General features: G+C 40.9%; 1 protein-coding gene across 3 annotated transcripts in view; it reads right to left on the reverse strand.

Moving 5' to 3' along the window:
- Positions 1–16,435, reverse strand: part of HDAC4 (histone deacetylase 4) — a 223,581-nt gene that overhangs the window by 199,132 nt on the left and 8,014 nt on the right. For all 3 annotated transcript variants that reach the window (XM_039323459.1, XM_039323460.1, XM_039323458.1), the window contains exons 2-3: positions 5,966–6,097; positions 4,090–4,199 (exon numbers count right to left, since the gene is read on the reverse strand). In XM_039323459.1, the coding sequence (XP_039179393.1) occupies positions 4,090–4,199; positions 5,966–6,097 (242 nt within the window). The remainder of the gene's footprint in view (positions 1–4,089; positions 4,200–5,965; positions 6,098–16,435) is intronic.

Consider the following 16,435-nt stretch of genomic DNA (forward strand, 5'->3'; position numbering starts at 1 on the left):
CACCTGGCTGCGCTTACCTCCTCGAAGCTGCTGCTGTTGATGCCGTGGGGCACCTCAAGGCAACAAGAGACAGGTAGTATGGCATGGGTGGCCTGGCTGCAGGCCCCAGATATGCAAATGCACTTAAGGTGCAGTGAGCTGAGCCCAACTTACCAGATGCCAGGTGGGCTGCAACAGCAGCTTCTTCCAGGCTTGTGGCCTTCACGGGCTGAGGGGAGAGTAGAGGGGTGATGATATTGTTGCTGGTGCCAATACAGGGCGATGTGAGGCAGGTGGCATGACAGGGGTGGCCTGGCTGCAGGCCCCAGGTGTGCAAATATGCTGCAGGTGGGGCAGGCCAAGTGTAGCTTACCGTATGCCCAGTGGGCTTCGATGGCAGCTTACTCCGGGCTTGTGGCCTTCCCAGGCTGGAGGAGAGAGGAGAGGTGACGAGATTGTTGTTGGTGCCACCGTGGGGCTACGCAAGACAGGTGGCATGATAGAAGTTGCCTAGCTACAGACCCCAAGTGCACAAATGTGCTGCAGGTAGGGCAGGCCAAGTGCAGCTTACTGTATGCCCAGCGGACTGTGACGGTGGATTCACGACCTTCCTGGGTTGTAGGAGGATGGAGGGACGGCAAGGCTCCTGCTGCAGGACAGAATGGCCTGGCTGCTGGGCCCTGAGGTGTTTGAGTGCACTGCAGGGACCAATTACAGCTTATTGGACGTCTCTGCCTATCGCTTCCGGCCAATGAGCGGTTGAGCTGCCAAAGAGCTGCAGCTGTTGCTGGGCTCCACCAGCCCCCATGCACCTGGCACCTTCTGTGCATACACCCAGGGGGAACACCGGCCTGGGCTAATCCAGCACTGAAGTGGCGGGGGCTAGACTCTTGTCGTTTCCAGGGCAGTTCTGTGGGTGAGATCCAACCATTTCACGGGCCAAATTTGACACACAGGCCTTGTGTTTGATGTGTCTGGCTTAGTCAATTGTAGATTAAATCCCTACATAGACATTCAAGTCAGTTTTCTAAAACTGACTGTCAGAACCCATATTTTAAAGGGCCTTTTCCTTTTCTCTCTCTACCCATATTGCATTCTCTTCTCTCCCTGGGTTCTGCCATACTCCTAGAAGGGAGGGGGGAAGTGCTTGCAGTTTATTGCCTTGTTTCCTCTATCGCTACAATAAACTATGGGGTGGGACTATGCTTGGGGATACTTTTTACCTATTGATCTGGCAGGAAATCCTCAGATCCTGTCTATTATGCCTACTATAAGCTTCTCCTAATAAAAGCTCCTTTTGGAATAAACCGCTTCCATGAGTTCTACTTTCTTGGGATGAAGTATTGAAGTGTCTATATAGGGATCTAATCCCTACATAGCTGAGGAACAAAACATTGCTGATGTACAGTAATTAATTGAGAAAGCCAAAGAATACCAAAAATAAATCAGTACGTGTTTTTTTGAATATTAAAATGTCTTCAATTGTGCCTAATCATATAAAACCCAGAATAGCTTAGAAAAATTATTTCCAAAACATGTCATTGCCTTCATGCAAAATCTATACACAGTTCAGGAAGGCATAATGTAGACAGAACTTGATAATAGTGACTGGCAAAGAAGCAAAGCAAAGAAGGAAATAGTATATTAAGGGAAAGAAGCTAGATTGAAAGAAGATGAATGGGAAGCGCATACAGAATAACAGAATTGAAAGGGACCTTGGAGGTCCAACACCATGTTCAAGCAGGAAACCCTATACCATTTCAGATAAATGGCTGTCCAGTCTCTTCTTAAAAACCTCCAGTGATGGAGCATCCTCTACTTCTGGAGGCAAGCCATTCCACTCATTGACATATTTTACATAAAAATATAAATATTATTTACATAGAGGCAATTTATTTAGATCTAACTTCACTATGAATTTAGGCTACTTAGGCACAAAAAATCATTTTATTGGTCTAGATCAGGGGTAGGCAACCTTAAACAGTCAAAGAGCCACTTGGACCCGTTTCTCACAGAAAAGAAAACACTGGGAGCCACAAAACCCTTTTGACATCTAAAATGAAGATAACACTGCATATATCCTTTTTTACCTTTATGCTATGTATAAAAAAACTATAGCGTGTTGCATTTATGAAATCAATGAACTGCTACAAAGAAAACAAATTTTTATGCCGGAGAAAGAGGGAAAAAAAAACCTTTCTCCTTCATCCTAACAGGTGAAAACTATTTTAGTAGCTTATCTACTGTACCATCTTTAAATACAGCATAATTATCCCCATACCTCACCTCTTAATTAAAAAAAAAATCAAAATATTTCATTAAACGTTCTTTACTAAAAGTCCAGTAAGGACAACATATATTCATATTCACATTCTCTCCCCCCCCCCTCCGATCTTCTGCTCACCTGGCCAGGTGGCCTCACGCTCTTCTCTGACAAGCTGACACACGTTCTTATTGGACTGGCTCTCTCCTGCCCTTGGTCTGCCAGTCCTCTTCCCCCACTAAGTAAGTAAAAGTGTGTGTGTGTGTGTGTGTGTGTGTGTGTGTGTGTGTGTGTGAGAGAGAGAGAGAGAGAGAGAGAGAGAGAGAGAGAAAGAGAAAGAGAGAAAGAGAGCTATTGCTTTCTGTTGTTTGCTGTGGAGATGCAGCAAGGGCAGGGAGCCCGCCCGATAAGCTCGTCAGCTTGTTGGAAAACAGCGTGAGGCCAGCTGGCCAGGTGAGCAGAAGATGAGAGAGAGAGAGAGAGAGAGAGAGAGAGAGAGAGAGAGAGAGAGAGAGAGAGAGAGAGAAGGGAAGCGCCTCTCTCCGTCTCTGTAAATGACGGAGGAGGACTGGGAGCCGCAGAAGAAGGCTGAAAGAGCTACATGCGGCTCCAGAGCCGCGGGTTGTCGACCCGTGGTTTAGATGAAAAGTAGTTACTAGAAAAGAAACAGATAAATTCTTACACATCTCATTCTGCTATAAATTTCAGAAGTCTTTGTTACAATTGAGTGCTGGACAGATTCTCCTGATTCAAGGTATAGTATTGCTATAGCTGCTGCCTGGAACTTCTAAAAAGGATTGGAAGAGCCTTTGGCTTTTAATATAAGACTTCCATTTCTTTTAACTTTAATATGAAACAAATGAGGGGATGAGGTAGTATAATATAACATAACACCTAATTTTAATTTTTTAAAAATCTGGATCAGATGTGTTAAAAACTTCCTAAATCAATGACCTGCTTTGTTATTAAAGCCCTCCGTGAGTTGAGAAGACAATAGCTGTAAGACTGCTTTTAAGCTAGCTGTGCACCACCACAGCAAGACCTCAAGATGTGAAGAAAATAAATACTTGAGAAGCTTCACAATTAGTGACTTGGCATTTACAGAGTTCTTCTCCATATAAAGTTAGTGGTACCAAATTTAACATTTTTCAACACACGTAAAACCTTTTCAATTATTAATCTTTAATAGTTTCTGTCATTGATAAAAATTTCATTTGTTCCTTTATCTTCTAAATCAGACATGTCAAACTCACGACATCATGTGACATCGCGTGACGTATTGAACCTTTTTCCCCCTTGCCGGCAATGGGATGGGCGCGGTTTCCTGGTGACGTGTCCGCCCTGTGGGCCGGCAGTTTGACACCCCTGTTCTAGATGTTCTCATAAGCTTGTTTTCATATTTTTTGTTCTTCTATGTATGAGACTATAAAATATTTTGCTATATTAATGAAAAAGCTTCTGCTCACAGGAGAATTAAACTTATAGAATAGAATCCATGGATACTATCTTCCCTGAACATAAGTTGAAATTTAAAAAAAACCCTGCAACTAAATAAATCCATTGCTTTAAGGCAGTATTAATACTTTTTAATAGTAAAATATTATCCGCTTCCATACTAAACCTTTTTAAAAAGTAGGGTTTTTTCACACAGTACAGAGCCCAAATATTACAGATCTACTATTATTTAAAAAGAGGAAGCATTTTCAAAAAGTCCATTTACATTCTTAAAAATTATTAACATCCTCAATGAAGTATCTTCTTCCACAATGAATAATGTAACATGGTATACTATAGAAACTGGTATACTATAGAAACTGATTGGAATTAAGCAAAGGAATGTATCTTACCTCTGTTTGTATATTTATAACTGATCCAACTCCATTTTCAGTGCTTATATTACCGGAACTATTGTTTGGAGAACTAGGGCCAGATCCAGGAGCACTATTGCATGCAGATTCTAAAATATGTTAAAAATGTTTATTAATACCCTTAACAAACATTAAATATTTGGGAGGTCTATGGAAACAAGATCATATACTACCAGATCTGTATGTAGCTACTGACTTCATATAGATAAATAATCTTTTCTGAAACAGACTGATTCTCAATCCTATACTTCTGCTGAAAGAATCAGTGGCAGTCATGGTTAGAAAAGTCTTTGTTCAACTTCATTTTGTGTGCAACAGTTACACTTCTTCCTGGATAGGGAGGCCCTTCTCTTAGTTACTTGTGTCCTGGTCATCTCTCATTTGGACTACAGGAAGCTGTTGACTTACGACGACAATTGAGACCAGGATTTTACTGCTAAGAAAGGCAGTTGTTAAGTGAGATGCCTGATTTTATGATTTTTTTTATCACAGCTGTTAAGCAAATCGCTATAATTGTTAAGTGAATCATGTGGTTGTTAAGTGAATCCGTCTTCCCCTATTGACTTTGCTTATAAAAAACAGCTGGGAAGGTTGCAAATGATGATCACATGACCCTGGGACTTACAACCATCATAAATATATGCCATTTAGCAAGCACTTAAATTTTGATCATGTGATTGTAGGTATTCTGTGACAGGCATAAGTGCAATAAACAATCCTAAATCCCTTTTTTCAGTACCACTGTAATTTTGAACAGTCAATGATTGTAGGACTACCTTCATTGCATGAGGCTATCAGCTTCAGCTGATACAGAATTTGGCCATGTGAACCAATTTTGAGTATCCGCAAACCATTGGATGTTGGTCTGCTTCTGGGTCCAATTCAAGATATTGGTTATGACCTTTAAAGCCCTACATTACATAGAACCAGGTTACGGCAGAACCATCTTCTCATCATTAATTCAGGGGGGGAGATCCGTCACTGTTTCCTCACCCCTTTGATGTTTAGGGGTGTGAATGGGAGAGGAATGTGCTCTGGGCCATCTGCTTTATCTCCACTCCAATGTGATAAAGCCTAAGATTGGATTGGCTTTGTTTGCTGCTCTATCACATTGTTGGCTCCTCTCAAAATACCTAGATTCATTTCACACTTATGCTTATCAGTATTGTCCCTATACTGATGCTTTTGTGAAGGAATTTCTAGATGACCTTGGAACACAGGGGAAAAAAATAGGACCACTGCAACAGAGATACCTGAGGTTGGGAAAGGGTGAAATGTGAGAAACTACCTTAGAATAACTCTGCTAACTGTAAGTTGAATTGGATAATTATTTAATCTGGTTTTCAAAATTCCTTACCATATTTAAAAAAATCAATGAAGATATTTTTAGAGATCAAAGAGTATCTGATCTTTTTCAGTCATCTGTGATTTCTCAAAGATCATAGGGATCATAAGTTCTGATACAACTTTTGCAAGCTTCTTCCTGGATATAGCTGTTCTCATCTTGAAGATTTAAACTTGTTCTTTGAAGGCAGATACTCCTTAACTAACTATTCTCTTAACTTGTTGAGCCTTTCCCTCCCTATGTTAATTGTTCCGTTTAGGTCCATTTGGGAATGAAACTGAAAAAAATGGGAACTGAAATGCTTTGCCCTCTGCCCATCACCTGCTATCATTTTATTATCTTCTCCAAGTAGCAGCCCTATCCTTTTTTATTACCCCTTACTGTATTATTATTTCTGGAATGTCAACATTTTTAAGAAAAATTAAGATCATTGCAATTGTCTTAATCTTCCCAATCTATCTGATTGTTTTGAAATTAAAATGTAGTAAAATTGGTGCCACTCCAACTTACCTGTGACATCTAATGGACGTTTTTTAAGAGCTGTAGCTACAGGACTATCTTTTCGTCTTAACAAAGGACTGCTGCGCCTTTCAGCAACCTTCTGCTTTAATCTAGATCGCAGTTTGAGATTGGGTTCAGATGCTGAAATTGACAAAGGTGAAATTAAATTTATTTCATGAAAACTGAATTTCCAGTAATTTCCATTGACAGAAAATATATCCATCTAAGAAAATATACTGTCGTAAGTACAATATGACAGAAATAATACTTAATAAATATGATTAATAGTATATTAACTTAATGTATAAGTAAAAGATAGCTGATCCAGAACAAGAACAAAAGCAAATAAAACCTATGCCTCTAGTATAATTTAAATGCAATGATAATTAAAAATAAAATTAATTCATTCATGCTATATTTTTAAATCCATCTCCATAATATTTAGTTTATTCAAAGGTTAAATACAAAACACCAAAACGTTAAAAAAAAGAAAAAGAAAAAACAACAAAAGTGTCTTAGAAAAAGAAAAAGATTAACACATATACAAATAACATCCTCCCTAGTTGAATGCTGATTAATATAATACAACATTAATTTCTCACCCCTTGCAAATCAAGTCAAGAGTTTTAAACTACTAAACTACTAAATCTACTTATAAATTGCTAGCCTGTCATCTATATACTATATTAATAACCAAATAATTAACAAGAAAAATAATAGAAATATTATGTAAAAGCATAAATGCAGTAAAATATTATTAATAATAAAAGACAAAATTGAAATTCCAAAATTCTGTTAGCAAACTATTACTGTAATCAACTTGTAGAAAATTTACCACTGCTTCAATCCAAGATCATCCCAAAAATTTATCCTAAGTAGTCCCAGATCAAAGGTCCATGTTTGTTTCTTAATCCCATCTCTTATTAGTTGCTGAATGATTAAATACAATAAGACCAATCTCCAAAACCAATCTATCTTCCCCCCAAAAAAGCTAAATGAGATTGTTCCCCAATTAAATATTATAAGTTCATTCCCACTTTCCTTCAAACACCACTTTGCATCTTTTTTTTATAAATACATTTTTATTGAAATTTTTTAAAAATTTTACAAAAACAAAACAACCCTTCCCCAAACCTCCCCAAACCTCCCATTCCCTCCCCCGACCTTCAAAGAGCTGAATATAGGCTTAATTAAAATTTCTTCAAAAAATCTTAAAAAAGATATAAACCATGAATAAATCTAAATACATTAATTAAACAAATTATAAAATAATTAACAATAATATATATATAGAAAAACATAAATACCAAAAGAAAAATACTTAAGAGGAAAAAGAAGAAAAAAGAAGAAAAAAGAAAAAGATAAAAGAAAGTATAATAAAAGTAAAAAGTAAAAATAAAAAGAAAGTAAAGTCTATAAAATATTTTAAATTTTAAATATTACATATAAGTTATTAAAAAACTAAATAATATTTTATATCCAACTTATGTTGCATAAAATCTATTTTTTCCATACCGCAAAATACTTCTCTTGCGATTGATCCTTCAAAAAAGCCGAAATCTTTGCCATTTCCGCCAAATAAGAAACTTTAAAAAACCATTTTTGCAAAGTAGGCAAAGATTCCTTCTTCCAACATTGCCCTACTAACAACCTTGCGGCTGTAATTAAATTTAACATCAATGTAGTCTCTTTAGTATCACAATCAGTAACAATACCTAACAAAAACAATTGTGGGGTAAATTTTACCCTCCTTCTAAAAATTCTTTGAATATTCCACCATATCTTAATCCAAAAAGCTTTTATATTTTTACACGACCACCAGATATGATAGTAAGTAGCATCCAAACATCCGCATCTCCAACATTTAGGCTGTAAGTCAGGATACATGCGAGACATTTTTTGTGGATCAAGCTGCCATCTATAAAACATTTTGTAAAAATTCTCCCTTAAGTTTTGGGCTTGTGTAAATTTGACATTCCTCACCCAAATAATTTCCCAGGTATCTAATAGAACTGGTTCACCAAAATTTTGTGCCCATTGAATCATACATTCTTTGACTAATTCTGCTTCTGAATCCAATTCTACTAACACCCCATAAATTCTCTTAATGTGAGTTCGTCTTTGATCTTTTATTTGTTTTAACAAGTTTTCATCTTCTCTAATCAAACCCACATTACAATCTATCTTCCACCTATCCACTATTTGTCTATACTGAAACCATGAATAAATAATATTTTCTTGTGTTAAATCTTCCAAAGATTTTAACTGCCAATTTTTACCATCCCATCTAAGTAATTGTATGTAAGAGATGTTGTATAAAATCTATCTATCTTAACTCCTCTCCTTATCCCTTCTATCGCATGCCACCACTTTGCATCTTAAGAAGACAGAACTCTTGGAATATTTCTTCCAACAGGCATCCTTTATTAAGAGAAAATGATGGCAAGCGTTCTAGACAGGACTTGGGGGCCAAGCCCTACAGTTCAAGATTTTAAGGGGTCCCCAGCAGCCCCACCCCACCCCATCATCTTTCCAGCGACAATTCCAGGCATTACATTTCCACCCCCTTTTTCCTCACTGCCAGTGGAAGGGAGACTTCAGAAAGGAGTAGATGAAAGCTGATGGCCCCATTGTTATGCTTTAATCATTTTGGTGGTATCCACATTCAATTCCTTTGAAGTTGTACCGAAGGAAGTGAGGGCCATAAAACCCCTTTGTTCACCCCCCTTCCCCTTCATTGTATGACAGAATCCAGAGAGGGCAGAAATGGGATTTTCCATAGTCGATAACTAGAGATGAAATATAATTGGATTCTGACATCCTACCCCTTAAAAATAAGATAGATCCACCTGAAAGAAAACAAAACATGTATAAAAGTTAGTCAGGCTTGTTAGGATACTCTGTGTGAAACTTCTTTAATAGCTTCGGGGCTCTGACATGACATTTATGGACCCACTCGTTTTGTGAGGCAGGCGTTTCCATGCAACTAGGTACTGAATCGCTCCATGATATCTCCTAGAGTCTAGGATTTCCTTTATTTCAAAGTATTGTTCGCCCTCCACCATGATTGGAGGTGGGGGGAATTTTTGGCTGTTAACGATAACTGATGCTCTCTTTTCAGCAAGCTGCAATGAAAAATTGGGTGTATTTGCCTGAGAGTTTTGGGTAATTCTAATTCTACTGTTACTGGGTTTATGATTCTTTTAATTGGAAAAGGCCCTATATATTTTGGTCCAAGTTTTTTTATAGGGTTGTAGGGACTTTAGGTATTTTGAAGATAAGTACACCATTTCTCCTATAATGAATGGTGTAGGCTCAACCCTTTTTTATCAGCTTGTGCTTTGTATGCCTGCCTAGCTTCATCTAGTGCTTTTCTAACTATTGGGCAGGTGTTTTGTAATTCTTTCATCTATTCTTTCAGTGATGGGATCGTCGGTTCCTTTGGGGTTAATTCTGGCATGGGGTTGAAACTTTAACTGGTGGCTATTTGTAAAGGAGTGTAACCTGTGCTGGAGTGGACTGCATTATTGTAGGCAACTTCTGCGAAAGGGAGTAAGTCCGCCCAATCAGACTGCTGGAAACTAAGAAAACATCTTAAATATTGCTCAAGTACTGAGTGACACCGTTCTGTCTGTCCATCCCCTTGTGGATGATGGTTAGATGTCAGTCCCTGAGTGGTCTCTAAGAGGGATAAAAATTCCTTCCAAAATGCAGATGTAAATTGCACTCCCCAATCAGAGATGATGCGTTGGGGTGCCCCATGCAATCTGTAAATGTACTGGACGAAAAGTTTCACTAAGGCTTTTGCGGTGGGAAGCTTTTGGCAAGGGATGAAGTGCACCTGTTTGGAAAACAAGTCCGTGACCATCCAGACAACAGTATTCCCATTGCTTTCTGGTAATTCCACTACAAAATCCTACTATTTCCCTCCAGGGGGCTGAGGGATTTGCCACTGTTTGTAACACTCTGGGCGATTTCCCTTGCAACCTCTTTGCAGTTGCAGACTTTGGGCAGCTGGCCACATAACTTTCTATGTCCTTTTTATGGATGGCCACCCAAATTGCCGTTTAATTAAGTGCAATGTTTTTAAAAATCCAAAATGCCCTGCTGATTTTGTGTCGTGGCAAAGCTGCATGAATGTGACTCTTTGGATTGTTGGTATATATAACTTTTCCCCCACCCAAGGCAGCCCGTCTCTCATTGTGCACACATTTTTGTTTTTCTGGAACCATTCATCTGTTTCCAAAATTTTCCAGAATTCAATTCCGGTTTGGCTGCCCAGTTGTAATTTTAATTTAGCTTGGGCTCTGGTGGTTACTGGCAGTGCCAGTTGTGATTCTACCATCATCGGTTTAGAGTTGGTGGTTCGCGTGCTGTTATATTGGGGCATGCGAGGAAGTTCTTTCCCCCCGGCAAATGCTTGAGCGTAAATTGGAACTGGTGAAAATGTTGGGACCAGTGGGCTTGCTTGGGGTTGAGCTTCCTGGGTGTTTTCAGGGCTTCCAAATTTTTGTGGTCAGTACACACCTGGAAGGGGATTTTGTTGCCTTCAAGGAACTGGCACCACGTGAATAATGACCAACATATCCCATATGCCTCTTTCTCCCATACAGGCCAGCGCTGTTCCGTTTCCATTAGTTTCTTGGATGTATATGCACAGGGTTGCAACACCCCTTCATCATTTTCTTGTAATAGTATAGCCCCCACTACCACATCACTTGCATCCACCTGTATTACGAAGGGCTTATCCATATCTGGGTGCCTCAATACTGGTTTGGCAGAGAAAAGTCTCTTTAATCTCTCAAATGCTGCTTGGCACTCCATTGTCCATGTTAGTGGCTGGCTAGGTTTTATTGAGGATGCTCCCTTCATTTTTAGTAAGTTCGTGAGGGGCAGGGCTATCTGGGCAAATGAGGGGATGAATTGGCGGTAAAAGTTTGCGAAGCCCAGGAAACTTTGCAGTTGTTTTCTTGTGCGGGATGCATTCTAATATTGCTCTGACTTCTCTGGGTCCATTTCAATGCTCTGTGGAGATATGCGATAACCTAGGTAGTCTATCTTTTCCTGGTGGAATTCGCATTTCAAGAGTTTGGCATATAGGTGGGCGACTCGCAGTTTCTTTAAAACCGCTCTGACTAGGTTGACATGTTCCTCCTTTGATTTGGTGAAGATAAGAATGTCATCTAAGTAAACCAGGACCCCCTTAAATAGGTGCTTCCTTTAGAACATCACTGATTAATTGCATAAATACTGTGGGGCCCCCTTGTAATCCAAATGGCAAGACTTTGAATTGGTAGCACTCCATGGGGCACTTAAATGCGGTCTTCCATTCATCCCCTTCCTTAATTCTCAAGCGAAAGTAAGCTTCCCTTAGGTCTAGTTTAGAAAATATTTTCCCTTTTGAGAGGTGTGACAACATGTCCTTCATGAGGAGCAGAAGGTATAGGTTGCTTTCACTGATTGTATTCAGGGCCCTATAATCCACGCATAGGCGTAGAGAGCTGTCCTTCTTTTCTCTAAAGAAGACCGGGGCAGCCACTTTAGGCTTGGCTAGCTCAATGAATCCCGTTTCTAGGTTTTTCTTTATAAATCTTTCCATTTCCTCCTCCTCCTTTGGGCTCATGGAGTATAATCTGGGCTTCGGGAGTTTTGCCCCAGGCTTGAATTCAATGGCATAGTCTGTGGGTCGGTGGGGGGGGGAGCTCGTCTGCCCTCTCCTCACTGAAAACCTCAGCAAGGTCTCTGTATTCCTCTGGCATTTCTGGTAGTTCCTTTTCCTCTCCCATGGATGCTTTTTCTGTTCTTGATTCTGGTAGCCCCCCCTTGGGATTTTAAGTCCATAGGGTCCCCCTTCGGGAATTTGATTTCTGCCGTCCTCCAATTCATCCAGGGGTTCCATTTTTTTAACCATTCCATGCCTGGTGTCATCACAAACGTTATGTCTTCCTCATGTTTGCCCTGGGAGAGGTGGATTGGTAAAGTGGCTAGGGTAGCTGGCACCCCCCCCCCCGCTATGGACCCATCTAACTGGCCAAATGAGATTGGTTGTTCCAGTCTCCTCGACGGAATGCCCAGATTCCCCACTAGCATCGAGCTAATGAGGCAGAGGGTGCAGCCAGAGTCTATTAAGGCTTTTACCTTCACCGCTTCGGGCATGGAGGGAATTAATATAGTCACTGTCTTGAGAATGGGTGCGATGTGTCCACTTACCAGGGGTTTGCCCTCCGAGCTGTCATCTGAGGTGTCCACTGGCCCTGCGGTGTAGGCTGGAGTTCTTTCCCCCTGATGAGCAGAGGTGGGGGATTCCACAGCCTCCATCATTCTCATGGAGGTTCTTTTGGCTTAGCCAGAGACTTTCCGGATTTGCTGGCCAGTGATCTGTCTGGGTTGTGCTGGGGGTCTTTTGAGCGGCATTCTAAAGCCCGATGCCCTTCTCTCCCACACTTGAAACACCCCATTCGCTTCTTGGCCGTAGCCGATGGTTTCACTGGTTTGCCTGTCAACTCAGGTGGTGAGCGGCTCCATTGTTTTCCTCGGGGTGCCTCTTCAATATGTCGATCTCTGCTTCCTCTGCCAAGACATACCATTCCTCAAGTTGGTGTGGGTCCCCTCGTTGCAGGCAAGCGTCATATAGGTCATAATTTAGTCCGTCTTTAAAATGGCTAAGGAGGATGTCTTCCGGCCAGTTCAGTTTGCTGGCAATGGCCTGGAATTCTTGCATATATTCGGCTACCAGGCATTTTCCTTGCCTCATCGTTTTTATCCTTTCACCAGGGGGTTCTCAAATCGCCTTCTCAGAGAGGACATGAAACGGTTAAAGTTGTTGAACTCTGGGGCATTGGAGTCGTGCAAGTTCACCCCCCCAATCAGTGGCCGGCCCGTCCAGGGCAGATTGCACGATCCGGACACAGATTTTGTCGCTGGGGATGTCCCGCCTGTATTCCTCCATGTAGCTGAGGACTTGGGTTAGGAAAAACCTCAAGCGTGTTGGCTCCCCCTTGAATTTCATGTCCAGCGGCGGGAGTATTTGAATGGACTGATGCCTTTGTTGTCGGTGGTAGTGTCTTCCATCCAGATCGCCATCTGTGGATCAGTGGGGAGTAGGGACTACTGGATCAGCAGATGTCCCCGGGACTGCAGGTTCCACTTCCCCCTCGGTGTCTCTCCCTTTGCGGCTCCAGGAGCTGGGGCAGCCGTAGGGCTCAGAATTCTCCTCTCCTAGGGAGCTGAGAGTTCTCTTCATCAAGTCGATAGCTTTCTCTAGGATCCAGCCCGAGTACGGTGCCCAGTTCCCTTCCTCTTCACTTGCGTGCAGGGATTTCTCCATCTCCTGCTTCCATTCTGGTTAGTTGGCCCCCTGTCTCACGGCCACCTTTCTTGATTTCTTTTCCCACTCGCCTTTCTTCCCAACGCCCATTGACCAACGAGGTTTGTGGTCCCGTGTCTCCACCACCTCTTCTCCTGAGGAATCTGACCTCTCAGATCCCGACATCTGGCAGGGTTTCAGTTGGGGCAGCGGCTCCCTTTCCGGGGAGTTTTCTCCCTTCGTTGCTCCATCTGACATGGTAATTTTTGCAAAATCCCCCGGCAAGGTTCTCCCTTCCAGGTGGACTAATTTTGCAAGTCCTGTCTAATGTAAGGACCCACCCCACTTTGCATCTTAAGAAGACAGAATTTTTGGAATATTTCTTCCAACAGGCATCCTTTATTAAGAGAAAATGGTGGCAGGCGTTCTAGACAGGACTTGGGGGCCAAGTTCTACAGTTCAAGATTTTAAGGGGTCCCCAGCAGCCCCACCCCACCCCATCATCTTTCCAGTGACAATCCCAGGCATTACATTTCCACCCTCTTTTTCCTCACTGCCGGTGGAAGGGAGACTTCAGAAACGAGTAGATCAGTGGTTCTCAACCTGTGGGTCGGGACCCCATTTGGGGTCGAATGACCATTTCACGGGGGTCGCCAAACAACGCAGTCTGCCATTTTTTCCCCTTTTCCTTAGCTGTGCTACTCCCTTTTATTCTATTGGCTTGAATAGAGTCTAATTCTATTGGCTTTCAAAAACCAATAGGAATTGTCCAGGCTGTCTCTGCCTTTCTGAGCCCACCAAAAGTCCCATTCTGCAAAGGGTGCTGCACCAGTTGAGTAGTCCTCGACTTACGACTGGGTGAGTAGTCCTTGACTTACGACCGGTTTGGGGTCGCGGCATTAAAAAGGTTGAGAACCACTGGAGTAGATGAAAGCTGATGGTCCCATTGTTATGCTTTAGTCCTTTTGGTGGTATCCACATTCAATTCTTTTGAAGTTGTACCGAAGGAAGTGAGGGCCATAAAACCCCTTTGTTCACCCCCCTTCCCCTTCATCGTATGACAGAATCCAGAGAGGGCAGAAATGGGATTTTCCATAGTCGATAACTAGAGATGAAATATAATTGGATTCTGACACTCGTTTAGCCCTTATCCACACAGAGGGTTCTCTACCAATATATAAAAGCAACAGATTAAGCTTCAGGAAGATGTATGAAGACACCCTGTTATTTCTGGATCCATGTTTCTTTCCAGCCAATTTACTGCCACTGAATCACACTCTTGGCTTTGAGTATTTTCTGCAGTCTGTGTTGTTTGTATTATTTCTGAGTGTACAATTCTTGCCAATGAATTCTTTTTGTGGATCTAAACAAAGACTACCAACTTTCTGTCTGGTCCCACAAGGAACTGCAATCTTCAAGATTGCCTCTCCCAGGTGAGTCCAAAGCCATCCAAAAGTTATCTTGGATCATTCCTAAGTGCCCCCATTCAAATCCAGGGAGCAGGGCTGCCAAACAACCAGCCCCGCAATCAACACAGTAGATTGTGGGTAAGAGAAGAAAGAAGCCCTCACTCTTCAGCAACTCTAACCCTAATCATTTTTGGGAGGAGCTTTAATCCACTATATCAAAAAGACTTTGGGTGGGTTGTAACACATTAAAATTATAATTATTTCATAGGAATGAATCAAAATATAAAAAACAACAAATCAACACTCTCTGAACATAAAGTAAAATTTAGATAATGATGAAGGTTCAAACGAAATTATTTCAGTCTGCAAAGTTACTGCCTAATATAATCTGAGGTTGCTATATAGGGCACAATAGGTAATCCTCGATTTATGACCACAACTGAGCCCAAAATTTCTGTTGTTAAGTGAGAAATTTGTTAAGTGAGTTTTGCCCCATTTTATGACCTTTCTTGCCACAGTTGTTAGGTGAATCACTGCAGTTATTTTGTAACATGGTTGTTAAGTGAATCTGGCTTCTGCTTTGACTTTGCTTGTTAGAACCTCACAAAAGGCGATCACATGACCTCGGGACCCTGCAACCATCATAAGTATGAGCCAGTTGACAAGCATCTGAATTTTGATCACATGATCATAGTAATGCTGCAACAATTTTAAGTGTGAAAATGGTCATAACTTACTTTTTTTAGTGCTGTCATAACTTTGAACAGTTACAAAATGAACTATTGTAAATCAAGGACTACCTGTACCAGCAGTTTGAAATGGGCCGAGAAATAATACTGGTAGTCTAGTCAGTGCATTAACTTGCAATGGCACGGCTGAACTAACAATAATCTTGTCATCACACCAAATTCCAGTTGGACTCCAAATACTGCTCCAGGTAGATTAAAGTAATTAATTAAGTAGTTACAGTAATAGAGATAGGTGATGATAAAGTAATGAGTTACTAGTTGCATAATATCTTCATGGTAGCCAAAGATGATCAAATGGCTCTGTTATAACCCCCATATAGTTTATGTAATAGCCACAAGTCCAGGTGGAGCCTTAAATCATGCATTAACTCCCTTCAGGGAGGAGTATGACCACATCAAAAATAACTACAGGACCAGTGACCCTGGATGATTGCCGTTATACCTAAGCTCAGTCTTGGGAGGGATTTACATTTAACTTTATTTTGCCTGACAACCTCCAAACATTGATTCAAATGTGACACATCACTGACTTAGCATGGGATGACAATCTATAGCTGACTCTCTATACAATCCTAACGCATGGATAACCTGCCACAGTGGATACTGAAGAGCATAGCTAAAGAGCAAGGCTGAGGTACTCTATACTAGTGTTAAGTGCTGCTCTACAATTTAAACTATTTGGGTAGGAGTAGAATCTACATCTACAAATGTAAGCATAGTCATCTTGGAACTATATCCCAGTTTGAAATCCAACTGAAAAAGTGCAGACTTCCTTTAGGGCTCTCTGGAGCTAAAAAGCACCCACCATCTCAATAACTTTTCCTAAAAAGGAAGATTGCAAGCTAGATGAAAATTGTTCAGTACCACTCAGTATATCTTTGCACAAAAGAAAGTAAGATATTTTTAAAAAATTATCATAAATTTAAATTTTATATATAAAAGTCATTATTTTAATTCTGAAGCTATACATGGCTTTATAAACCAAACCCACAACTCTCTACCCACTAAATTGGGA

This window comes from Crotalus tigris, unplaced genomic scaffold (assembly GCF_016545835.1).
Source record: "Crotalus tigris isolate CLP2741 ecotype Arizona unplaced genomic scaffold, ASM1654583v1 scf7180000024196.274895, whole genome shotgun sequence".
NCBI lineage: Eukaryota > Metazoa > Chordata > Lepidosauria > Squamata > Viperidae > Crotalus > Crotalus tigris.